This window comes from Vipera berus (assembly GCF_964194415.1).
Source record: "Vipera berus genome assembly, chromosome: 1".
NCBI classification, from domain to species: domain Eukaryota; kingdom Metazoa; phylum Chordata; class Lepidosauria; order Squamata; family Viperidae; genus Vipera; species Vipera berus.
In genome coordinates, this window is record NC_138202.1 from 279,023,057 (window position 1) to 279,050,325 (window position 27,269).

The window sequence follows — 27,269 nt, forward strand, 5'->3', positions numbered from 1 at the left end:
ATCTCTGTAATAGAAGCTTGATTAGGACTATCAGTATGCTTGCTCTGCAATATCTTCCATTTGTCTCTTTTCTAGCAAACCTCATAAACAAAAGATAAGAGATATTTGGCATAAAGAAAAGAGGTTTTATTTGTATTATAACCACAGCACCAAACTACTATTCTCTTGTTCTTTAGGAAAAAAAAATCTCATAGCTATTTGCCTAGATTGGTCATTGTTACCATGGCTTTCTGGTCTACTAGAGAAGATACCATTTGAGAGGCCTTAATCATTCCTGCAACTAGAGAAGTCAATTAAAGAAAAAAAATACATATGATTTTAACTCATTCTCAATGAATGCGTGGACACAATATATTCAGCAAGATACTGCATTAAGCCAAGGAAGTGCAGTTTTTATTTTTATTTATTATATATTGCTAAGCACATTGATTTGTGCTTAGATTGTAAGGCGGCCTGAGTCTTCGGAGAAGGGCGGGATATAAATGGGATTAAAATAAAAAAAATAAAAAAATATTTTGTTTTCTTTCAGTAAGGTAGTTAAACAGCCCTAAGAGTACAAAAGGGGAAACAACCTGCAGGTATATATTAACGGTCCAGAGTCGCTAGGAGTCATGTGGCATGTAAACATTAGTAATCTTAAGTCTTATTATATAAATGCTATCGAACTCGGAAGCCAAAACGACCCCATTTATATAATCGTGTTAATTTCTAAATAGCAGATCTGCACTTTAGCCAATAATCGTTCCAACTGTAAAAAGAGTGGCTCCTCAGCCCCTTATAATCACTGAGGGAAACTAAGCACTCTAATAGCACCCCAAAGGTTGCTTTGCTAGCTAGAGGAATAACGAAAAGCACCGATGGCCGGATTCAGACAATCATTTTTTTTTAAGCGATCGAGGAACGCAGATGCTCAGGGAAAGTCTTAAAAATGCCGAGCGAGGGAAGAGGGCGGGCTAGCAAGCGAGGCGGGGTCCCGCCCCCTTTAGCCTCCCAGGAGAAGCGGGCAGGAGTTGGCGGGCCCCGCGGAGAGAAAGCAGCCAGGGCGGGATGGATGTGGGGGCCGCGCAGTTTCCAGAAATGTTGCCTCGGTTAGAGGAGCTTGTCCTTGGCTGCGACTTTGTGGGTGAGGCAGGGGCGTGATATGGAAGGCGAACCTTCCTCATCTTTATAGGTTAACTACGAAAGAGGACCGCCCTGTTGTTCACGCACGTCTACCCTTATGCGTGCTAACTCGGGTCTCAGCTGTTATATGAATGGCGCCTGCCTCCTTAAACTTTGGGAGGTGTTTTAAATGGAGAAAGCTGTTATTGACAACCCCCCCCCAAAAAAAAATAATTGCTGGATCTACTTCAGGGGCTTACCAGGATCTGCTTACTGTAGATGGGGGACTGGATCACTGATTGGATTCCCACTTGGCCAGTGGTGGGATTCAGCCAGTCCGCACCACTCCGGCAGAACCGGTAGTTAATTTTTTTGTTGTTGCCCAGGCCCAGAATGGACTTCTGGAAGTGGCATCCACAGAGAGAATTGGTTGTTCACATGTTTGAATCCCACCACTGCGACTTGGCCCTTTGGATGACTCCAGGGTGGCTTATGGAGCCAAAAGATGATATATGAAATAGAAAATAAAATAGCCAGCCAGTGTAATTTATACATCTTGATTTTGTAAATCATACAGCTGTGGCTTGTTAAATAGCTGATGGAGCAAACCATGGTTTAGTATATGATCACAATCATCTCAACCTACTTTACAGGGTTGTGGTAAGAAGGATATAAGGAGAGGATTGTAAGCAAGTGTGATGAGTTTTATGAAAATAGGTATCCATATGTTGCTGTACATTATGCCTTCTGATTTTGGAAAGGTCATAATTTATACTCGAGAAATCATTGCAGAGCTCTTTTATTTCCATCCTAGCCAATACGGGATTTTGAGAGTTGTAGCAAGATCAGTACAGTATTTCCCTAACAGTGTTTTAAGCATTTAATTCTAAGAAAGCTTCCAGGATTATGCTAAATGAGTATGGTGATACTTTGTGCAAGAGGAGCAAAAACACTGCCTTGAATTTCATAGTTTAAAAATAAGTTATTTCCAGGGCAAATGTGTTTCTCCAAATTTGTAAAGTTTGCATTTAGTATTCCCCAGTTAAATAAATTCTTTAGTCATGTTTTTTTCCATAGTGAGATTATTTGAAGAACTTGGATCTGGCACCCTTCTTTCTCTATGGCATTCCATATCTGAATCTTATGCTTGATAGTAGAAGTGTTGCTAATATTTAAAATTGACTTATAAAGACATAGTATCAATACTTAGCACTAGCAAATATGTGAACACAAGAATTTGGTCCAACTGATATAAAGCACATTGAAGAATATATTAAATGCATTACTATAGAATATGATAGGTGAGAAGATACTGCAGATGATGGACAAAATCTGTATGTGCATTAAAATATTTGTAACTGAAAGCACTTTATTGAACAATCAAATGTATACATCTCTCAAGTTTACAAAAATCAGATCTAAATTACTTCATAATTTGGAACAAGTTAGAAGGCTGTTATAGTAGTGGGTAATCTTTTGGCTTTTTACTTCCTCTTAGCACCTTTCTTTCAACTTCACTTCAATTTCATACTCTCAGAGTGATGAGAAAGTTATTGAAATGGGGGAAGCTAAAAAATCTTATGCTTTCAAAAACTAGGATTGCAGCTGTAAGTATCTTGCACAATAGATCGTGAAGAAATCCCTCAATCCCTGTTTTAAAGTTTAGGAGCATGTTAACTACTACATCTATATATTTTCAACTCAATATATTCAATATGAATTGTTATGAATAGCATAAAAACCTAGATATGTAAGATATGTGAATTAAATAAAACTTTGTATCCATCCTGTAATAATAGTGAAAGGCACATGTTCTGTCTTTTGCAGGCCTTGATATGGAATTCACAGGTTTGCATTCTGACAGGCAGCCTAGGTAAGCTTGTTGAAATAAATATATTTCCTAGTGATGTCCCCATAAACAGACATGTCAAATCCGTGATGTCATGTGACGTTGCGCTACGTATCGGAGCTTTTTCTCCATTGCCGGCAATAGGGTGGGTGCGGTTTCCTGATGACACATCCGACCTGCGGGCCGACAGTTTGACACTCCTGCCATAGAAGTTAGGAACATGATGAACAACATGGAAATCCTTCATATTTTTCTTTTCCCCAGTCTCTTTGATTTACCTGCTGAGTGGTATCGGAAAGCCAGACAGAGTGTTCAGCGGTTTACAGTGAATCAACTTGGTGAGCTCTTCTAGTTTCTAAAAGATAGGTTTTAAGGTAGCTTAAAATGTTGGAGTCGAAATTTAGAAATAGTGTCTGAAACAAAATCCCTTTCAAGGTCACCTTAATTTCTCAAAACCTTTTTTTGTTTTTATCTTAAAAGAATACCTATTATGTAGATTTTCCCAAATGTATTAAAGAAACTGAGAGGAAAATTTTGCTATCTGCAGTATAAGAGTGTATGAATGAGCAATTCCTGTAAAGGCTCATGGTAGACCAACCAACCCCACACCCACCCAAGATGTTGATTCACAAATCTCTTACACATAAGACCAACACATTTGCTCCCAAATAGAACATATCTGATGATATATACAAAGGGGGCTGATCCACAATCCATCCCTGAAGATGCTAGTTAACACAGAAGTTGGAAAAACACAAACAAAGGAGACCCTGTGGTCAGCATATTGCTGCACGTGCAACTGCATTTTTTCTTCTTTTAGGTTTGTCCATATTTTGCAAGGGGATGTCAAATGAGTAAGTAAATTGTTTTATTGTCAATTATATTTACCTGATGGTAACTTTTGGGTCTTCCCTGCCAGTTAGTCAGCCTTAGTTATTTTGGTTAATTTTTATAGGTATATCGTGCATTCATATAACTTCTTCCTATTCCCTGCCACATTTGGCCAAATGGATTCTGAGTTCTCCTGCAAAGCATCTAGTGTTCAGTTCCTGTCTCATTATGGCTTTGACTATAACAAGGTATATTTTATGTTGTTTAATAGAGTGGAAAGGACTTTAAGTAGGAAAGAAACTAGATTTGGATTTTGCCCTTAAAATGCTTTTGAAACGCAGTAATAATAAAATATATTTTCAACATTTCATTTCCACTTGAACGAGATAGTTAATTTTTATCACTGTCAGTATCTGAGGGCCCCTTGAATTGCTTCATTCTTTATGTGAGGTCAGAGCAGGGGTCCTGTCTCAGGAGGGAGAAGATCCAGCATTTGATCAAGATTCCTCAGTAGGATTTGTAACTGGCCAGTTTCCCAGAAAGATGTCTGGAAGTTGAGTTATGGCAACTGGACTTCTTCTTTTTTTTGCTTTGAAGTATTTCATTGCTTATCCAAGTAGCTTCTTCTTCAAACTGAAGAAGCTATTTGGATAAGCAATGAAACGTTTAAAACTAAAAAAGAAAAGTCCATTTGTCATGAAACTACCTAGATGACTGAGAATCTTCATCAACATTTTCCCCCCAAAGACCATGGTGAATGTAGGGTAGAGGTTGGTATGGAATGGAAAGGTTAGCACGGTAGATAAGAGATTTTAAGGATTGCAAGTCTACTAATTGTCCATCATTCTAACTAAGTAGAATAATTTAGACCAGCCTTTTTGACTGGTATATATATACACAATTTTATGCTGTTGTGATCTATTGTGAAAATGATTTCTTCCTCCACCCTTTTTGTCAATCCACAGCTTGCAGCACTTGAGTTTATCAGATTACTTGACCGTAGGATGAACAGTGCTTATTAACTGTGGTTGATAAATAGTTCATTTTTTGTTTTTTTAATCTTGAATTTTTAATGAATACCTTATGATTTAATGTATGAATATGTCCATGTAGTTATTAGAAGCGAAGTTAAGAGAACCTTTACTTTTCTTGACTAACCCTAGTACATGATTTTCTTTTAAGTCTGGAGAAAACAATCTTGATGCCTGAATTTCATACTATGTAGCACTATTTATTTGCCTTTAGTTTCTTAAAGATGGAATCCCTTATATGAATGAAACACAAGAGAAGAAACTTCAACATCTGTTATCTGGTAATTGGATGGTCCAAAGGTAAACCTCTTCCACACTATGGTTTCTATACTAATGTTGGGTGTGGTTTTTTTTCTTCTGTGTTTCTTTATGCACTTAAGTAATTGGAGCGACAGGATTCTGTTCTTACAACAGTGGCTGTCAACCAATGGCACTCTCCAAGAACCGAAATTCAGAAATAGTCTTAAGTGAGACTTTTTAAGTCACTGAAAATCTTTAAAATGTGAATGATTAACATGAGGCCTCTAAACATACAGAAATCCTTCTTTGAAAAATTTTGTTTATATTCTATGAGATGCAGGTTCTTTGGTAGAATTATTGGTGGGCCTTAGGATAAATTAAAAAGCAATTCCTTAATAGATACAAGACCATCACCTTAATTTCAGACACTTTTTCCTCATAGTCTTCTTTATTTGTCCTCCATTCTTCCTGAATTTTTGTTTGTGTTCCTTCTCACATGTCTGTGGCCATTTTGCTTCTCTAGTCTTGTGAGCTGTTGTCCTTTATTTAACTTCAAATTCATAGCATCTGTTCTTCTCATCTTCAGTGTATGTTTTATGCTGCATTAGGCAGTTCACTACTCACATATTTCCCACTCCTTATCTATATGCTACCTGCTCTGTCCTCCTTTTTGTTACAATTTCCTAGAGGTGGATTCAATTTTCTCCATGGCAGATACATAGCATTTTTATTCAAGAAAAGTAATCGGGCTACTAATGAAGATTGTGAAGCATTTGTGAAGGCATTTTGTTGTATGAACATTGGTATCTAGCTTACCATTCTATCTGACCACTAAATGTATGGTCATTATAGGGCATAATTTGTTATTTGTTTGGTTTCTAGAAAGCATCTTACTGAGAAGCTGGACCTTTCTAGAGATTTACTGTTGATAACTAAAGTTAATTTTCTGAGAAGCTGAAGGTACTGGAAAGGCTGAGTTAGAGAATAGTATCATTCAATTTTCTTACTCTGTTTACTGTAGTTTTGATAAAGACAAAGTGAAAAAAGTGATTGATCAAGTAACTTGTTGGATATCCTCAGCAGAAGAGGAAGATTCTGTGGTTCTGCATGATATATATGGTATGAATTAATTAAGATCCTTTCATTTTTTAAAATTATTTATTGGTGCCTTGAAAATCTTTTTTATATTCTTTTAGGGAGCAGTATTCAATTTAAAGGGGATAATTATAGTTTCAAACCATTCGAACAATATGTAATAAAGACTTTTGCAGATTGATTTGCTTTATGGTATGCCTTGCAAAGATAATAATCTTCTTATAACTATCACCCCAATCAAATTCAAATTTATCATTATAATTCTTGATAGCATCTTTGTAGTTCTTCTTCCACCACCTGTCTTTCAGCGACTGCCTCAGCTGGCTTCCTATCCCAACTCTAGACTGTGAGACAAACATATTTCAGAGATAAAAATTAAAAAAGTTTTTAATTTATTTTTATTAATTTATTAGTATATTATATTAATATAAATTAATTTAATTTATATCTGTAAAGCCACTTTGTGGGCATAGAGCATGCAAATGGGTTAAAGGATTCAGTCCTTCCCCCACACAGCCCATTAGGAATTAGACCATAAGAGAGAAACAAATATCTTTATTTTTTAAAAGGAAGGAAAGATAAAATGTAAACATAATTTAAAGTTAAATATTTTTTTTTTAAAAATTAGAAATTTAGGAAAACAAAAAACATCCCTAACAGAAATAGAATATTCTGGGTAGACCACAAGTTGATTTTGGTCTGGAATAAGGAAAGAGAATATTGCAGTTCCCAAGGATACTCTATTGCAAACAATTTGGTCCTGGGACCTCTTTGCATTCTTAAAAATGATTGAGGAGCCCAGAGAGCTTTGGTTTATTTCCATTAGATCTATCAATATTTACTGTGTTTACTGAGAATTTTAAATTATTTATTTACTTATTTGACTTTGCAAACCACCTGAAAGGTCTTGAAAGGGTCTTGGGGATCCCCAGTGATCCTCAGACCACACTTTGAGAAGTACTAGCCTGGAGAAAGCAAGGATTTATTTTGGATATGCCTTCAGAATGCATAAATATAGGAATTATTTTAAGTGGTACAGAGAAATAAAAAATGTTCAGACTTTAGCACAACACAGGAATATAAGCCAAGAATGTGGTATAGATTCCTGGCTAAAACATATTAACCATTTCTACAGAAACAAAATCCCTTTTTATCTTGAATTCTCTTTTTCTTTGCTTTCAAATTTGAAATAGGCTGTGGGGGAATGGCAAACTCTCTCTTCCTTCCCAGCCTTGATTCAGAGACTTTTCTGATATTTTGTCCATTTCTCTTTCAAAACTCAATTTCTTTTTCTCCAAGTCGGTGGTGGTGGGTGATTGTTTTAATGTGCATGACAGAATTTTTTTCCTTCATGGGTGTGTATATTGGTAGCATAGTATAATAATAATAAAGTTGGAAGGGACCTTGGAGATCATCTAGTCCAACCCCCTGAGAGACTCTATTACAGGGAGCTATACCTATTAATATGTGTGTAATACAAGGACTTGATAGGTAGATAAAAATGCCAACTCTAAACATCTGGCTAGCTATGCAACCAACCATAAGAATTACAAAGCACAAAGACCTGCAAATAGAAGTAGAGCAATTATGGCAAAAGAAAGCAAAAATATTCAGTAGTAATAGGCACTTTGGGTGCAATCCCAAAACATCTGGAGCACCACTTTAACACCATTGGCATTGACAAAATCGCCGTCAGTCAATTGCAAAAGGTAGCTTTACTGTGATACATTGGCCTATCCTAGGGCCTTAGAAAGGACTCAATGGGGTGAATAAAAATGCCAGATCCAGTCTAAACATTTGGTTGATTGTGTGACCAATCATAATAATATACTGAAAAAAAGGATAAGAAAATGTGTATGAATCTCATTTCTATTGGTATGAGTGTTTCTTGTGTTCTTATTTGTGTTTCTTATGTTGTGTTAACATTTTTCTTTGGTGCTTTCTCATCTCTCAGTTGTATGACTGCGATCAGTTGCTCACTAAAATGCTTTAATGCAAGGCTGAAAAACCTTTTTAGCCACAGAAAAATATATTGTAATTATACTATTTTCAACTTTCCATTATGCTATTTGTCTTCTACTTTGTCTTATAGGCTTTCAAGTGATTGAACTACAGCTCATTCTAAGAAAAGCTTTTCCAGATATTTGGACTATTCCTTTGGAAGATGAAAAAGTGAGTTTAATATTGTAGGATATTGAGGTAAGATTGATATATGTATTAATATTCTCAAAATCAATCTGTTCCTGCCATTGAACAGGTTTCCATGTTTGTTACTTTGAGATTTCTGACAAACGTTTAGCTGGGATTATACAAAAGTAATTGTTAAATTAGGCTTGACGTATCACTGGGCACAGAACAAAATTGGCTTGTGATGTAGCCTTGGAAATTACATAAATTGCTTCTCTATTAGCGGCTTATGCTATATGTAAGGCATGGGCATACATGGAGTTACATTTAGATTCTGCCTAATTGTTAAGGAACAATACTTTTAAGGAAATATCCACTTACAAATAATTCTAGAAATTGTATTAGGAGTTTTTTTTTAAAATAACAAATGTTATTATGGAATGTTAAATGAATAAGTGTTATTGGAAAATTAAGTGAAAATACTGAATATTGAAACAATCAACTATTTGAAATATACAAGAATAATAAAGGGAGTGATTGTCTTAAGAGAAAATTTGCAGTATAATTTTATAAAGAGTTTTTGGGACCCATGTCATTGGACAAATGAAACTTGATTTAACCATGATACCAACTAGCATGAAATGAAAACAGATAAGTGGAACAGGGAAAGAAGGATTGAAGAAGAGTAGAAAGTAATGTAATTTGCCATGGAGGTATTGTTTTCACATAACAGACAAATGTGTTTTGAAAATTAAAAAGACTGAGTGTATTAAAACATTTACCCAGGCAGATGTAATGAAAGAATGAGTTACTGACAGCTACCGTTCTTATTTCTTAGTTGATGGTGAAAAAGATGAATCCACAATACCGCTGGGTCCTGGAAAACACTGCTTTCGATCCATGTCAAAGAGAACAAATTCTTTTTTCCGCAAGGGGCTTCACCAATATTTTTCAGACACTTGTGAAAGCTAAGAAGGTAAAGCCCAGTTTTCTGTTAGAAAGTTCATTCATTATATAAACCTGACCTATGAAATATTTATTATTTGTCGCCTATCTCGCCCTGGGGATACTCCAGATGGCTTACAACAATAAAAAGGAAGAAATGAAGTGAGTGACAACAAAACAGAAATAATAGAACGATGAATAAACAGTGAAAAAGAAAACAGTGAGAATACATCCATATGATAACCAAAAAAGATGGACATGTGGGGAGCAGAGAGCAAGAGGGGAGGAAGGTGGAGTCTGTCATCAAGCCAGCAGTTGCCTCCAGTCCGGAACTCCCCCATTGGGTCTCCAGGCAGAGCCAGGCTCTTGTGGAAGAATAGGAGGGTGGGGTCAGAGCTTACCCTAGAACAGGGGTAGGCAATTTTGGCTCTTTTATGACTTGTGGACTTCAACTCCCAGAATTCCTGAGTCAGCATGGCTGGTTGAGGAATTCTGGGTATTGAAGTCCACAAGTCATAAAAGAGCCAAGGTTGCCTACCCCTGCCCTAGAAGGTAGGATGTTCCAAAGGGTGGGTCCTCCAGCAGAGAAGGCTGTTCTTCTGGATACTGATAGTCAGAGTTCTTTGAGCGATGGGACCCATAGTAGGCCTTCTCTGCTGGCATGAGTAGGATGGGTTTGTCCTAGCAGGAACTATATTCACATATGTAGGACACATACATTCCACATGATTTAGAATAATCTTGAAATCTTGTTTGTGAAATTGCTGGATCTCACGTTTTGTTTGTGGAAATTATCTTTCAGTCTGAATGCATTGTTAAGTGCCACATTCTCTAGTCATGGTGTTTCCACGATGTGCAAAATTATTGTTGTTATGTGAAACTATAACAGGAGTGGACAGGCTTTCCTGGCTAAAACCTACAATTGACCTTTACATGGTATTCCAAAGGTCACGCTCTAGAAAGGGTGGACAAAAGTTAAAAAGTTTCTTTTATTTACATTTAAAATTAATTTAAATTTTGCATGCCTATAGGTCTGTTTTTTATGGAATTATTTTTCCTTCTATCAGATTGAAATTTGGTAGTGACGTTTAAAGTAAGTCACTCCAAAAGATTGGTGTTCTTGGGCTGAATGCAACCCTGGGGCTTCCGTTGCACACACTTTTACTTTACAGGCAATTTTCAAGTATCATTAGTTGCATATTGTTAAGGCAAATGATTAGCCTGTTTATGATAGTATAAGTAGTCCTCGACTTACAGCCACTTATTTAGTGACTGTTCAAAGTTACAACACCACTGAAAAAGTGATTTATGACCCATCGCAGCACTCCTCCTCCCCCCCCCCATGGCCCTATGAGCAAAATTCAGGCGCTTGGCAACCAACAGGTATTTATGATGGCTGCAGCATCCCAGGGTCATGTGACCACCATTTGCAACCTTCCCAACTGGCATCTGACCAGCAGAGTCAGTGGGAGAAGCTGGATTGGCTTAACGGCTGTGCGATTCACTTAACAAGCGCAGTGTTTCGTTTAATAACCACTGCAAACAAGGTTGGACTAGCATTGATGATGTTACCTAGTTTGGGTAATGAACTAGGAAGGAAACAAAACCAAACGCAGAAAGCCCCAAGGAGCCCTTCAAACAAGGTCCTAACATTGGGTGTGATTCACTTAATCACCCACTTGATTAGCAATGGAAATTCTGGTCCTGATTATGATATTAAGTTGAGCATTACCCGTAATTAGGACTGGCAGCTCAGTTGCTAAGTAACGTGGTCACGTAGCAGAAAATCTCACGACCACAAGTGGGCTTTCAGCCTTATTTTCCCCTTTGGTCATTAAGTGAAGCAGTGTGGTTGCTAAGCATAAAATCACATGATCACAACTTACGATTTCATTTATGTTCTTGCACTAACCTGCTTCATTTCCGTTGCTTTGTTTATGTTCTGCACTACCTGCTTGTTGGAAGCAAAAATACAAGTGAGTACTGGTCACACGATTGAGGGATATTACGGTCATAAATGCATGCCAGCTTCAGAGCAGCTGAATGGTGATCACATGACCGTGGGGCATTGAAATGGTTGTAAATGCAAGGATTGGTTACAAAAACAATTTTTTTTAGCACCGTCGTAACTTTGATCAGTTGTACGAGGCAGTTGATAAGCAAGGACTACCTGTAAATACAATGCTTTTTTTTCCTAATTCACTGGTAAAAAAGACAGAATTCTTATGTCTTAAACATCATTCATAATAAGTATATATGGGCCCTAAGTCACGTATCTAGCAATCTCTCAGTTGTGATGGAGTTGATTTGAATGCATTTCCAAATATATAATTATATACAGTAGCAACGTAAGGCTTAAGATGGGAGCCTTCCTGATTTCAAATGCGTATTCCAAGGTCAAAGCTGCTTGCAAAAACGAAAACTAAACTACAAGCTTCTTCTATCCAGCACGATTGTACATAGGATGTCTCTTACATGCTTGCTAAGTATTCCAAAGCAGAGAGAGGCTTGCCTACAAGGTGTATCCCGTTGCATTTGAATTAATGCTTTTTTTTGTTTTTAGAAAAAAGAATTCTGAAAGCTGACACCAATTTGATCACACATAAATCAGTCTGTTTCTGGGTCTGGAAAGTTGCCCCTCTGCAAAGCATAGCCCTGGCAAGCAAATTGCGCTTAGTGTTTTTAAAGGAGCAGCGCAGAACCGCAATGAGATGCTGACAATCTTACAGAGTTTTGCTTTGTTTCGTTTTTGTTTCCGCTCTCTGTAGCCGCTGGTGGGACACAATATGCTGTTGGATCTTCTCTATCTACATGAGAAATTTTACAGACCCCTTCCTGGTAAAGCCATTTCGAATAGCAGTCGTGTAGGATCTAGTGTATCCCTCTTTCAGCTCCAAGCAATTGCTCTTGATCTTTGCTATTAGGAAAGAACTGGTACAGTTTGGTCTCTTGCAAGTTTAATGACATTAGCTTAATAAATTTACAAGCAAGCATTAGAGATAGTCCTCCACTTATAACCATAATGGAGTCTGCCCGTTTTTGTCATACGCCTCGGTGGTCGCAAAGCAGGTCACCCACATGACCAATCCAATTTTACAACCCCTTTTTTTTAAAGAAATCACCACAGTTGTTAAGTGAACCCATTGTTCTCTATGGCAGCACCCCCCAATATTTTGGGTGCCAGGGACTGGTTCTGTGGAAGGTGGTTTTTCCATGGCCTGGGGAGGGGGGAGGCATGGTTTTGCATGCTGCCTGGGTCCTGCGTGAGTATGGATGGGCTCCGTTCATTTGTGTGGACCAGTTCTTGGAGGGCCACGGACCAGTGCCAGTCCACAGCCTAGGTTGGGGACCCCTGTTCTGTGGCATGTTTTTGCTGAAAACTAGAAGTAAATAAATGCAGGCCGGTTGCTGACCATGTGCCTTATGGAGGGCGGCCTTTGGAATTTCAGAACCAAGTCCTAATTTCCTTTAGGGGGGGCTCCTTCGTAACTTTGAACAGCCATTAATTGACCGATTGTAAGTCGAGGACTACCTGTAATTTGTTCTCCCTCCTTTTTCCCATTTTTTTTTACTTAACGATTTTCAGAAAAGTATGAAGAATTCAAAGATAACCTTCACTTTCTGTTTCCTGTGCTTTTGGATACGAAGAACATTTCCAAAGCCACGTGGAAGGTAATTTTCATTCTCTAGCACAATTAATTAAAAATGTTCCAGCTTGTTTTCACCTGCAGTTCTTTCTTCCTCTCAAAGTGAGGGACTATAGTTCAGTTCTTCCGTTTTTTTAAAAAAGTATGCTTAATTTCCCAGATTAAATAGCTGAAGGATCTCAGTTTGAGGCTGGGGGAAAAACAACAACAACAACACTTGTATGAGGCAATAAAGTGCCATTGGCATAAAGTGAATGGTTCTGGACTATTAGACTAAACAGATCAAGCTCTGTCACTTTTATATTACGTTTTCTTTCAAATTAAATATTTTAATTTATTCAAATAAATGAGCATATAGTCATTTCCCCCTTTTAATAAAAATCAAGGAAGTCTCCTGTTCGTTTTTTCATTGTTCAGCATTTCTTAGAGGAACAGTGATCCCAGAGTTCAGTAGAAGTGATAGATGGCAAGACTTGCCGGCCTCTGATCCTTTTCCTCATAAGGTTTATGAACCCAGTGCTGGGGGAACCTCAAGAAAGTGTTGGCAGGTTCCCTGTGAACCTGAGTACTACATTTATTAAAAGTTGTATACTTTAAGGCTGAGCAAATAGAAACTTCTTTTTTTGAAAATTAATGGGAAGCATGTAACCACTGGCTCGGCTCAAGAGTGACAGTGCTTATACCCCAGTTTGAGGGCTGCTTTGTAAGTTCCGCACACTGATCTCAACAGCGTGGGCTGCTAAGATCATTGTTAATACTTATCCTCATTGCAGAAACAGGAGTAGAGCTGTCCTTTCTTGAGTTTCAGCGTAGGATCCTATTTTCTCAGGTTTCCAGTTTTTGGGAGGGGCAGCTGATGAAGATGAGATGCGTTTTCAGAGGAACTAGTATAAACATACGTTAAATCAGTTCTGGGGCATGTAAATACCAAGCTTATTTAAGGGTCTTGTGTTTAGAGTATAGAAAATTTAATAGTAAAATGGGTTATAATCTTATTTTCCTCATAGGAAAACAAAGGTAAGAGGGGAAGACCCCGAGGACCGTATTATTAGAAAATTCCGGAACACAGTGGGTTTCACACCTTCCATCTGGCTTCCATATTCTTACTGTCTTGCCAATTGATTCATATCCACGGGACCCTAATGCTTTTTGTTTCTTTTTTCCCCCTTTAACACAGGAATTTAAGTTTCCTCAAGTTTCTTATCTTTTGGAGTTGTATGAAATGCTGTGCAGGTCAGCCACTTGCCTCTTTCTTGAACTCTTTCCTGTTTAATCACTAAATATATGATTGGTAATCTTAATAACTATTTCATTTCATTGAATTCTAGTAAAAATTCCCAGGAATCAAATGGTGTTTTATTTTCGTACTCTATCTTCACTGTTTCCTTCATTTAGACGTAACTAAAGGGCATGTTGCTCAGTTTGACATTTGAAAGAGGAATAAAAAAAAACAATGTTTTGCCCAAAAGTCTTGTGGTTCTCAGTAAAGTAGTCCTTTCAAGCAGCAGATTTTAGGATAACATTAAAGTCAATCCATCTATAGAATTTGCTGATGTCATGGTCATAAATCTATAGACTGTAGACAGTCAAAAGGATGACCTTGATGGAGACAACGGTTGCAGAATCCCAGATTTGGGGGCTGGGGGCAATAAAGTCTCAGCCAGGCATCCGTCCAGACATACACACAAACTTCACATGATAGACAAAATAGGATTGAGCAGAACATGTTCACACTTGCAAGATTGTGTTACTGTAGTCAATTTTAATAAAAGTAGTTTTAGGCCTACATAGTGCTTGTTTCTTATTCTGTTCTACTTTATAGGATTGACTTATGCATAGTTTCTAACAATAGAAATTTTATATAAATGGTGTGGTTAAGAAGTTACAGGAGAGTATAAAATAGCAGTATGAGGTCTTTACATCTGACTACTGGAGGCCTATTCTAGAAATTCTAGTCCCACTCAATTTCTCCGTTTCAAAGGAGCCACATGAGTGGAAGTGGAAGAGGAGAGAAGAAGGGAAGGGATTGAACCCCTCATGAAAAGAAAGTTGCTATGGTGCAGCAGTAGAATTTCATTGGGAGACAGATGACTTCCCCAAAGCCCAACCTAAAATATTGTCCCAACCATTGGGGGGAAGGAGGGTGAGTCTTAGGCCTGATTAGCAGAATGGATACACATATACTATACATTCACTCATTCAGCTGGTCTTTCCTTGCTTCAATTTATAAAAAAGTCCACCTAGGTTTTTGTTTTTTTTGAAGAAAAGCCAGAGAATGAAGATTATTAGTACTGTCAGAAAGAAACATGCAGGGACTAAAAATTATTTCTCCCTCTTAACAGTGTTGTGAGTCCAACCGACCAGCTTTGTCCAGAGATCTTTCACTCAGATGATTGCCTCAGATACGGTACGTCTGGTTTGGAAGGAAACTCTTATCACGGGTAAACCATTATCACTGGTAAATCTAAAGAATGTCCTTGGCTTAGTTTGAAAGAGATTTTTCATAGTCTTGAAGAAAAGATCATATTAATAGGCATAAATTTGAGAGCTGTCACACTGTTCAGTTGGCTTCATTGGAGGAGACACTCAGGTATGCTTTGAAAGAGAGTATCAGCTACCCTTCTGTTCTTTACAGAATTATCTGTTCTGTGGCTGTCTTACTCCTTATCTATAAGGAATAGCAAGGTCAACTTAATAGAGTGTGACTATTACCTACTTCCTCTTTTTTAAATAATAATTTTATTAATGATTATAATTATAAAAGTAAAAAAAAAACCTAAACAGTAAAAAGTAGAATACACAGAAAAGAAAGGAAAATGAAAAATAGAAAAGCAAAAAAGTAAAAATATAGTAAAGAAAAAGAAAAAAACTTATAAAGAAGTGACTTTCCACTTTTATCACAACAAATATGAATACTATCACCTCCTCTTAAATATAACAAATATTTTCTTCCCTTTATTATTTATAGATTTGCTTATCAACATTTCTCTTTTAATCTTTTTAACCATTTTCACTCTATGAATTACATTTATAAACTTTACTTTAACCAAATAAACCAACTTTATATTCCTTATTTTCAATTCTAACAATCTTACTCTTCAGTCCATTCAGATAATTTTGCAAAACTTTGTTTCATTTTTTTCTTTGTCCCTTGTCACCAGATTTTTTTTTTGTAAATCCATTGTAAAGAAATTATTTTGGTTACTCTCTTGGTTTCTGGTTCATATATCCTTTCTAATTATTAAAATATCAACCGGCTTCTTTTATATGTCTAGTGTAACATCTTTTTCCATGTCATTCTTGTAACCTGTCATTTATAAATTCACTTTTAACTCAGTGTTGCTCTTCTCAGATAAAACCTGTTACTCCTTCATAACCTCTTTTAGACATGATCTCGCCTTCAAGGCAGATGTCTCTGTTGGCACTATTAATATTAATTTCTAAGTCATTTTTCAAAAATATCCTTCAGTATTTCTGATGCTAGACTATTTTGCTTCATTCAGTAATTGTAAGTCGAGTTTGTGTTCTTCTCCTTTACTGGTAATCTTTAGTTTCCTTTAGTATCCAATTTTTAAAATCTTATTTTAAAAAAAATCTAAACAAAAGCAATTTTTTTCCTGAGAAAGATTCTTTACAATTAATTCTTAAAACCTTTTTTCGAATTTATCTGGGCCCTTAGTCCTTCTGTGACTTTTTAAATTCAAAGTTACAATCGCTTGTTTGGCTGTTTATTTTTTTTTAAGTTCTTAAACTTGTAGTTAAAACTTTGTTTTGCTAAGGATAAAAGAAAACTCACCCAGTGCTGTCAGATGCATTGTTTCTAAGGTTTCTAATGCTTGAAAAGCAGCTAATACAACAATTTCTGAAAGCGATTAGAAAAGGAAGTATGCCTTCTTTTGCTTCTTTTCAAAGACACTGTCTGTTGATTTGAACCAGATGGCTCTGCCCTTGTCTCTCAGAGCTCTAAAACCCACCAGATTGAGGTTTTGAGGTCTTCTCAAAAGGAGTAGCTGTCTGCAGCTCTTGTGGGTGATCTCAAGTCAATTCCTTGTTTTGAAGAGGTTTCAAAGAGCTGATCAACTTGAGAGATCTTCACTTTGCAGTGGCATTGGTCCCCTTTTAACAGAGCCATCTTCTGTCTGCCATTTCTTCTTCTGGGAGTCCAGAATATTGCCTGCTTTCTCACGGAGTTCTCCTTTGATCTGATTACCAAGTACCAAACCAAAACTGCCAGCGGAGCATATGATCTTGGATCCTGATTTTAGATTGTAATAAAATTCTTGCGTAGCAATACCGATATCACTCATATTCCACCCTATTGTGGTTTATAGCACTCTCCGAGCATTTTACAACGTCTGCATATTGCCCCCAAGAATCTGGGTTCTCATTTTATTGACCACAGAAGGATGGAAGGCTGAGTCAACCTTGAGCCGGTCAGAATTGAACTCCTGGCAGTGGGATGCAGAGTTAGGCTGCACTACTGCATTTTAACCCCTGGGCCAACATCATTTTTATGTGTTTTTTTTTAAAAAGTAGGATGAGAATAACAATAGAAAAGTTAAAATGAAAACTTTAGATTGTTTGTGTAATAAAGTGTCAGGAAACTATCTGGGAAGCTTTACCTTTTCTCTGCATTTAAAACCTTTCAGCTACAAATAAATGTCCTCACGAGGCCGGCTATGATGCATTCCTCTGTGGAGCAGGTATGTGCTTTATCTTTATATCTAATGTATTCCTTTTTTTAGGCTTTGTCCAATTCCAGATATGAACTAACCAAGGGGTGGGAAACTGGTGGCTTTACAGTTATAGCAATAGCAATAGCACTTGCTATATATACTGCTCCACAGTGCTTTTACAGCCCTCTCTCTAAGTGGTTTACAGAGTCAGCATATTGCCCCCCAACAATCTGGGTCCTCATTTTACTGACTTTGGAAGGATGGAAGGCTGAGTCAACCTTGAGCTGGTGAGACTCAAATGGCTGGCAGTTGGCAGAATTAGCCTGCATTCTAACCACTGTGTCACCACAGCTCTTTATAGAATTATGCTGTCCACTTGTTCAGATGCAACCAAGTAGCTTCTGTCCGATTTTCTGTTATAGAAAGGAAAACTTCAGCATAGTTAGAGCTTTCGCTTTGCAGCTTTTGCCTTCATAAAGGATGTATGGCTATATTAACATGTAGGCTGATATGAGAAGGATGTCTGGATCCTGACCTTCACAGCTCATGAGTATATAAAATCTGTAAATGTTCATATGTTGCTAGTGAAATTCCATGGATAACTCATTTTTTTAAAATAGATTTCTATGCTTTTCCTCTGAAAGTAAATTCCCCACTGGTAATCCCCAGATTTCCATTTGCAGACAGTCCTCATTTAGTTATCCTTCTTGGAACTGAAATTTCTGTTGCTAGTTGAAGCGGTTTCTTAGGTGAAACATCCCCTGACTGCACCACTTCGCAATGGTACAGTAGTTCTGGGAATCCCTTTGCTTGATAAAGTGAGGTCTATACTGTTCTTACGAAAAGACCTCACACTTCTCCAGTCGAGGCAGCTGCTGCCATTTGCAATGCTTTGTGTGCCTCAGCAGCAGAAGTAAGAAGGTGGCAAAGGTCAGTGAGGGGCAGCAGGAGTAGGTTTCAGAGGAGTGCAGGGTGGGCAAAAGGCTACAGATGGAGTGAGATAGGTAAGTACAGAGAATTAAAGTGCACGCTGTAGTCAGAAATAATTACACAAATTTTGGAGCCATGTTGGTGCAGTGGTTAGAATGCAGTATGGCAGGCTGACTCTGCCCAATGCCAGGAGTTTGATCCTGACCGGCTCAAGGTTGACTCAGCCTTCCATCCTTCCGAGGTCGGTAAAATGACCCAGATTGTTGACGGCAATATGCTGAGTCTGCAAACTGCTTAGAGAGGGCTGTAAAGCGCTATGAAAGCTGTATATAAGTGCTCTTGCTATGTGATCACTTAGAGGCATTGCAACAGCCGTAGCTTTGAGGTCCAGTCATGACTAACTTTGAATGGTTGCTGAATTAATGCTCATTTAGCAAAGACCACTTGTATAATTCTTTGTCTATGTTTTTTTTAAGTAAATGAAACAGTAATATTTGTGTCTCATGCAAGAGCACATGTTTCAGTCCTTTGTAAATTCTTACCTATGGAACCAGTCATAATTGTACTACTGTAGTTTTTGCAGATGGGAATACCTGAAGGGCTAGTTAGTTGGGTGCCCTCAAGACAGACTCACTTCTGAGTGATTGGGCCAATCCTTGTCACCTCCATCTGTCTCCAGCAAATCTGTACTTGTTCCAAAGGCCCAAAGCTCTTCCAAAGCTCTTAATACTTTGTATGAAATATGGTAGGGGAAGATCATTCTCTTTTCACTTAACAGTTTTCACATTTATTTTTCCAGTCATAACACTAATAGTAACTAACAATTGGTATAACTGTATATACATCCTTTCTTCTAGTTCTTCTTAAAATAGCTCATTTGCTCCTTTGCAGAAAAACTGGGTAAGTAACAGTTTGGCTTTTCAATGATAGATGTGAATGGCAATAATTTTCTTTACTGAATACTGCTTCGTGTAGAAGTTGAAGAACATCTATATAACTGATAAATATTCTAAAAGTTAGAATTTTAAGAGAGCTGATTTACATTTGCTAACCCTACCAAATTACTTATACAGTGGTTAAAAAAATTCACAACACCAAATGTCATATTCTTCACTGAGGGAAGTTTAAAAGAATTCATTTTATGGCAGGAGACAAAAATCCTAAGTAACTTTTAGGATTTGAATTAATGATAACTATTCAAGAGGCAGCCTTGGAATTTTGGATCGTTGATTGTTGAATCAGTATGTTTGTTTGCTGTGGATAAAGGATAAATTTCTTCATATTTGTACTACGCATGAAATGATACATATTTTTCTGGTACAGTCGGTAGGTATTGTAGGTTTGGAAAAAGGACATGAATAAATCAACTGAGGTTACAGAAAAATGGAGCAATGTTTGTGTACGGGAAAGGTTACAGTGTTGGAGGTAGTTTTGTTTGAAAAAGAAGCATTAAGCTTGGATTTGATCGTTCAAAAACTACAAAAAAAAAAGAAAAGAAACCGAAGAAGGAATACTGGAATATTGTATATGATGATTATTAGGCTAAAAAAGGTGCAAATTGTCTATTTTTCTTCCTTTTTTTTCAAAGAACAAATATTTTAAGCCGGACAAAAAGCACTAAATGGAAATTTGGCATTCATACACTGCAGTCATGATATCTTTGTCCAATGCAACTTTGTAAAATTATTAACAACTCACCTTATTTCATTTCATTTAGTGATCAAACAGCAGCACCCACTTTTTCTCAGTACCTTGATGTCTTAGCTGCATATGTGAATCAGGTGAACTTGATTCGAGGCGGAGTTCAGAAAATTGTGAGTATGACAAGAGACAAGCTAGCAGCAGGCTGGGGCGAGCAGCTTCAGATTTCCCTTGGAATGGGCAGGGCTAACCTTTTGAACCCTGTTTCCTTGGGGAAGGGGGTTTGGAATTAATGTAGTAAATCTTTCATTAAGGCACTAGTTGTATTCCTTAAATTCCCCCACCTCCCATCCCCAAATTGGATTGCATATTTTATCCCTTAGAGCCATTTTAAAATCAAAAAAATTAAGAACAAAAGGTCCCTCTATTTTAGATTGGCTGCCACAATGATGCCACAGCATCACAAGCAATGTCCTCTGAGAGTCTTCAGTCAGAGTACAGAGGCTGAGTTACGGTCGCCCTCTATCCCAGGCAGAAAAAGGCTGCTCTTCCGTCATCTGCTAAAATCCTAAGGGATTGGTCTATGACAGGGCTGGGTAACTATGGCCCTTTTATGGTCTGTGAACTTCAACTCCCAGAATTCCCAAGCCAGCCATGTTGGCGCAAGAATTCTGGGAGTTGAAGTTCACCGATCGCAAAAGGGTCATAGTTCCCCATCCCTGGCTTATGTAGTGGGCCTCAGGGAGAAGGAGTTTGGGGGCAGGAAGCTTGTTATAGCTACACAGTGAAAGGCTGGGATGTTTAAAAGCAGAATTTGAAAAAAGAAACATTAAAACTATTACTTCTCCACATCATCAATTGCTTATACCAGATTCCTCTCACACTCGCCCTTTTTTCTATTGGGTAGTGAAGAAACATGATTTTTATAGCCAGGGGAGCCTACCTTTTATCTTACAGAGCTTGTGCCTGTTGTGGGAGGAATTGTGAAATTAAGGATCTCTCTCTCTCTTCCCCTGCTTCTTTCTCTTTCTCCCTATATAGGCAAGGAGTTAAAACAGGATCATTTATTAAGATAGTGTTATGGGCAGCATACATGTTGTTCATATCATAGGAAGAAAGTAAATAAGTAAAGGTGCTGGTGATGACCTATAAAGCCCTAAATGGCTTGGGTCCGGGATATCTGAGGGAACACCTGCTGCCGGCATCAAGTTCCCTTCGTCCAGTGCGCTCCCACAGGGAGGGTCTTCTCAGGGTGCCACCGGTAAGAGATTGCCGGCGGACGACACCCAGGGATAGGGCCTTCTCAGTGGGGGCGCCTGCCCTTTGGAACCAGCTGCCAGTGGAGCTTAGGACTGCCCCCGACCTCCGTTCATTCCGCCGGGACCTGAAGACTTGGCTCTTCGAGCTCTCTGGCCCAGGCTGATGATTAATTTTATTTTAACTGGGGTTTTATTTGTGCAGGGACAAATATAATTTTTTTTAAATTTGTTTTTAACTTTTGTATCTTGGTTTTTTTTAATCACCCTGTAAACCGCCCTGAGTCCTTCGGGAAAGGGCGGTATATAAATGTAATAAAATAAATAAAAATAAAATAAATAAATAAATAAATGTCCAGCTTTTCTGATTAATAATAATCATCAGCACAATAATAAAGGTAGTTGACTACATGTCCTAGTTTGCAACATTTGACTAAACATTTTGCCCTAGTCCTTATGCATAGAGAAACATTCTTCATCTCAAATAGATCTAATTTAATCTCCAGGGTCTTTTGAGTAAATTTGTTTCCAGGGACCCACCTAAAATAGACTATCATGAAGTTTGGGAACACCATTAATTTCCAATGTTGACAACGGTCTGTTTTCTCTAAATATGGGCATCTGAGCAGCATGCAGTTGTGTTTTTTTACCTTCTCACTGTTTTCTTTGTCATTTTTATCCCCCCACTCTCTTGTCATGGAGGTTTTTTTTCCTCCACTCCCTCTTTTTTTTGAGTTTTAATGTGGCTGGACAGAAGTTCAGCATGCAGCAGTATACGATACCTTACGTGAAGGAAAAGAGGGAAGTGATGGCAGAAGACTCCTGTCTTGCTGTGAGGTCTTGGTGTTTAAATATATTAAGCAATTCCATTATGTAACTTTTTTAAAAACAGTAAGGATTAAATTACAGTCTGGAATTCAGTGGGAAATAGGCTACATTGCCATCCTTAATTACAGACTCGTGCGATTAGTCGTCATTTATCTCTAAAAGCAAATTTCCTTTAAAAATTCATATGATTAGCCCCATACTGAACTTATATTCCAAGAGCATTGATTCTTAATGAATGTGATTGTTTCACATTTACATTTCATGTTTTCAGGACTACAGTCTGCCAAGTGTGTTTTTACTTATCCTGAATATCAAATCCAGGATTCCCAACCATGTAGCATTATTGAAGAGAATAAAGATTCTGCTTTAGTAATAGAAACCCCAGGGCAAGGAATTGGAATATAGCTTATCTTCAAGGTCTTTTCCAACTGTTGCAGTCTGTGATGGTATGATGCCTTTGAGTTGTACTCAGTTCTTGGTGGTTTTCCGGATCAGGCCGTGCAATTTGTTTTGCAGCAATATTGCCCACCCTTCTGAAGCTACCAAGCTTTAAAAAACAAGTACCACCTGGATTTCTAGAGAGATTTTTAATGCCAATCGGATAACATTGAAATCTTGCCAAAGTAATTCTCCAGATTAACCTATACCTAGTGCAGGGGTAGGCAAACCTCGTCTCTTTTATGACTCAGTATTACCTTCTTCCCAAATGTTTTTTTTTAATGTTCCTTTCTAAACTGTAGCTCTGGAATTTCCTACTTTTTTTCCATGCAAGTATTGACCAACATTTCCTTTAGATCAGCCAAGGTCAACTGGACTTAGATTTTGCCATCAAAATGTTACTAGTATATTTAATAAGCAAGGCAGTATTTAAAGGATATGCTCATAGCTGGGGTTTTTTTTTTTTAAAAAAATTTACGTTAATTCTAAGATCCCATCACCACACAGCGTGTATCTCTTTTGTATAAAATGCCATAATATTTCAATTCATAGTCTGAAACATCTTTCTGGTGCTCTCAGTAACTGAAAATTTGTTATTTCCTCAGAATTTTTCTGGCGTGGATGACCTAACAACACGTCCTCCCCTCCTATTAGCCACTGTGAAGGGGTGGCGTGGGGTAACTGAAGAGCAGATTCATCAAGAGTTGAGGACTTTCTGCAGGTTTGATGTCCGTCGGCTAAGAGTGAACCAGTTTCTCCTGCTCGCCAATAATTTTAAAGAGTATGTGATTAAAATCCAATTGCCCCTGAATCTGCAACTTTCTGACTGTATGGGCTATCAGCCTATGGAGCAGGCTGCCGACTGTATGTTCACTTTTGATACGGATTTTCAGAGTTGGATGATCATCTATCAGTGAGGCTCTAGTGGATCATGCATTGAGCATGAGGTTGAATTAGATAATTTCTAAGATCCTTTCCTACTTTATGATTTTATGAGTAATATTTTCTTTCTTCCCAAACAATATAAGAATTAACCTGTCAAACATATTTGAAAGATGGATAAATCTTAAAATTGTCTTTACATGCTCAAACATCTTAGGACTATTCCCCTTATTTTTTTGTTTTCTTTAAATGGTCTCACTTTCTAGTTATGTACTATCTGGAACTTATCTAAAAATTTAAATAGTTCAAATTCCATTAGTTTTCTGACTTTTTGTTTCCTCTCAACCCCTGCTTCTGCTTACGTTTCTCTTTTCCCATCTCAAAACAAAACTTTTTTCTAGCTTCAAAGAATAAGAAAAATTATTGATAATTTCTCAACAATTCTGAGTCTTTCTTTTGCAGCTATTTCCTCCTTCGTCAGTGGTTTAAAGATTGGTTGAGGAAATCATGGGTTATGTGCCAGAATGGACAGGTTCATAAATCTATTAAGGCAAAACTGAATCAAGCATATTATATGCTAGCACCCTGCTTGGGCTTTTAATTTTTAATCCTAAAAACAAAATAGGGAGATGAAGATGGGCTTAAAGGAAATGAGATGTTTTGCGGGAGAAGACAAGAAATTGCTGTGGGTTTGTTCCTCCTGGTCTTTTGCTTTGGCCTAGAAAGAACAGTTAAAAGAGCCTTGGTGGAGCAGTGGGCTAATGCCTCCTTAAGTAACACCAGCTGCCTGCAATTAGTGCAGGTTCGAGTCCCACCAGGCTCAAGGTTGACTCAGCCTTCCATCCTTCCGAGGTAGGTAAAATGAGGACCCAGATTGTTGGGGGCAATAAGCTGACTTTGTAATAATGCCGCTTGGGGGGGGGACAAAAGCCCTAATAAGCAGGCATATACATAGAATGAAGGCTATTGCTAAGCACATTGAGTTGTGCTTTAGATTGTAAGCTGCCCTGAGTCTTCGGAGAAGGGCGGGATATAAATGGGATTAAAAAAAAAGGAAAAGGTGGAAGCTTGAGGGAAAGAAAGGTGAAGTCTTCTTTTCCTTAGGACAAAGGGCTATCATATAAACCCTCTGAGCTGTGAGAATGTGAGTAAGCATGTTCTGGTAGGGTTACATGGGTGGCTATAGACTTCTTCTGGCTAAGAGTGGGACTTATTTTGTAGGCAAGAGGAACACTAGCTGAGGCAACAGTTTCCCAGCATTGATTAGTGCCTGCTTCTTTTGGTAGCAAAACTATCATTTGGTTGTATGAAGCATTCTTCTTTGCTGTATATTAGCCAGCAAGCTGAGTTTCCTCTTCAAATTATTCTTACAGCATCAGGATAGTTCTGAAAGCATATAAGGCCCATCCTAACCTACAGATTTCCGTGTATCACCGTTGGAAGCATTCTCCACGAGTGGCTAGCTTCCTACAGTAAGTAAGCTTGACTTTATGCTACCTTTTGGAATGGCCATTTACAAAAAATTAATCTGAATTCAGTCTGGGTCTTGAAATGCAGAAATCTACCCCTGCTTAATTGCTTGAGTTGTTGCATTCTGCATCTGGCTGCAGCTGCTCAACTGGAAGCACATTCTTCAAGAGAAGTGTGCTACATTTGTCTGGCATGATTACTTTCCACTGCTCTCTATTGGCCAAGCATCAATCTTCAAAATATGAATGATTAAAAGCTTGTTCAGTATCGCCCAGATTCACATTCTCAGCTGTGCATCCCATTGGAGATAGAACAGCTACGTACACTAGTATGGCATACACTTGCCCAATTGCCTTTTCTGCCAGCTGGAACTTATGAGATAATTCTCAAACTATGTGTAACTGTTAAGTTTCCATCCTGGATAGCATCATTCAGGGGCTTAATTATTCAAGATGTTGAATTGATATATTGAAAACACTTCCATCTTCGAAATTGCACTGTTTGTGGAATACAGTTGGGAGCTTACCAGTGCAAAACCTGTCGGTCCTTAGCCTTAATGAAGTACAGTGCTTGAAACCATGGGAAGGTAGAACAGAATCAGGGTTGAAAGAGTGCAGAATTTATTTTAAATTTTATTGATAATGCACTCTTAAGCATGGTTCCGGCCACTTTCTAATGGTTCAATGAATATACAGCCATATTTCCTCTGGAATAAGAAATGCAGTTCTCATCATCTCTGGCCTCCACAGTTGCACAGGCCGAGGCTGAAGTGAGCTGTATTCCCACATACTTGGAAGAATCTGCTAGAGGAAGGCAGATATAGGTGATAAACTCTTTTTATATATGTATTCATTTTATTTTGCTACTTCAAGTATTGAAGACAAAGGCTGAGCAAGTAGAGAATCTGAGAAAGATTCTCAGGATTAACAGGATTGTGATAACTGGATACTGTATTCCATTATAACTGGCTTTATTTAAAATTGTTTACTTAATATGACTTAATATATTTGAAAGATTTTTATGCTATAAGCTACTTTGGGAATTATCTGATTTTATACAATAACTAAAGCATGGAATATCTAAATCAGGGGTGTCAAACTGCCAGCCCACGTGCCGGACGCATCATCTGGAAGCCACGCCCACCCCATTGCCAGCAATGGCAAAAAGGCTCTGATACGTTGCGCGATGTCACATGACGTTGCGAGTTTGACATGTCTGATCTAAACCATTGTGTAATGCCCTTGTAATTAAATTGCCCATTTTGAATGATAAAGTCGAGTGAAACTGAATCTATGGCAGATAGAACTAAGCTTTTTAACTCTTGATGTTGTTTGACATAAATTGCATTTGTGTTTATATTTTTATGCCCTTTCAGAATATGTGGCATTGTGGCTTCTTGGTCTCTGCTGGCTTTCTTGCTTGGAGGCTCTTATAGTTGTCGTGTGTAACAGCTCATCCACGAGAAATGTTTGGTTTCTTTTTCTCTCAATGTAAGCTGTACAATAATAGATTAAAACACATTGCAATGATCCCAAAATTGTGTGGTTCCTAATATGGAAAGAAGAATAGGAAAGGAGAACTTGTTCAAATAGGATGCAGTGAAAATCAAACTTCTTTATTATGAAAAAAAAATACAGAAGAATGGAAAAGAGTAATGGGACAGATATGGTGGATTTTCTTAAAGCGTAAGTATTGCACAAAATATTTTGTGCTTGCTGCTTGTATACAATCTTTTCAATGGGGATATGAAGCTTCCTGGGCAGTTCATCTAGAGAATCCAAAATAATTTAATGTATAAACTACACAAATAGATGTTAAATTCTCTATTTGATGCCAAAAATAGATGCTAACTCTATTTGATGCCAAAAAGTTAATCGTAGTAGTAGTTCATTGTTCTGCAGAAGGATATGCCCAAACACTAGACCATCCCACCTTGCTTAAAGAAAAATTCTAAATTTAATTTAGAAATATAATAGTTTTCCCCCTTCTAGGTATATAGTAAAACTTTTATGTCCTTGCTTTGAACTTTTTTTTAAAAAAATGCTGTGAATATACTTGTAACAGTGCATTACAACTATACAAAAAGAAACATAGAAAAAAGAGACAATAATTCAGAACATAAAGTGTGTGTAATTTAACAGTCTTATTAACTCAGGACTGGGTATAGGGGCAGTATGTAAAATTGTATTAAAAATACACTTATGTAATCAGTTCTCTTTGATAGCCCCAGAAGCTATGTCTTCTTCCCATTGTTCCTTCTGGCCTCTTGAGCTGAATGGGAT

The 27,269-nt window shown here is 37.7% G+C and overlaps 1 protein-coding gene across 1 annotated transcript; it reads left to right on the plus strand.

Moving 5' to 3' along the window:
• Positions 1–1,032: 1,032 nt before the first annotated feature.
• On the plus strand, positions 1,033–26,435 carry PNLDC1 (PARN like ribonuclease domain containing exonuclease 1; the record flags this gene model as incomplete). The annotated part of the gene is made up of 19 exons (XM_081314003.1): positions 1,033–1,123; positions 2,929–2,974; positions 3,215–3,288; positions 3,771–3,804; positions 3,906–4,029; positions 5,027–5,112; positions 6,074–6,171; positions 8,240–8,319; positions 9,113–9,250; positions 11,988–12,057; positions 12,806–12,891; positions 14,044–14,099; positions 15,209–15,273; positions 17,516–17,569; positions 19,330–19,372; positions 20,190–20,286; positions 23,241–23,416; positions 24,891–24,989; positions 26,363–26,435. Exons 1-19 carry the CDS (start codon positions 1,048–1,050, stop codon positions 26,433–26,435), a joined length of 1,575 nt encoding a protein of 524 aa, XP_081170129.1. The 5' UTR covers positions 1,033–1,047.
• Between the last annotated feature and the right edge of the window lie 834 nt (positions 26,436–27,269).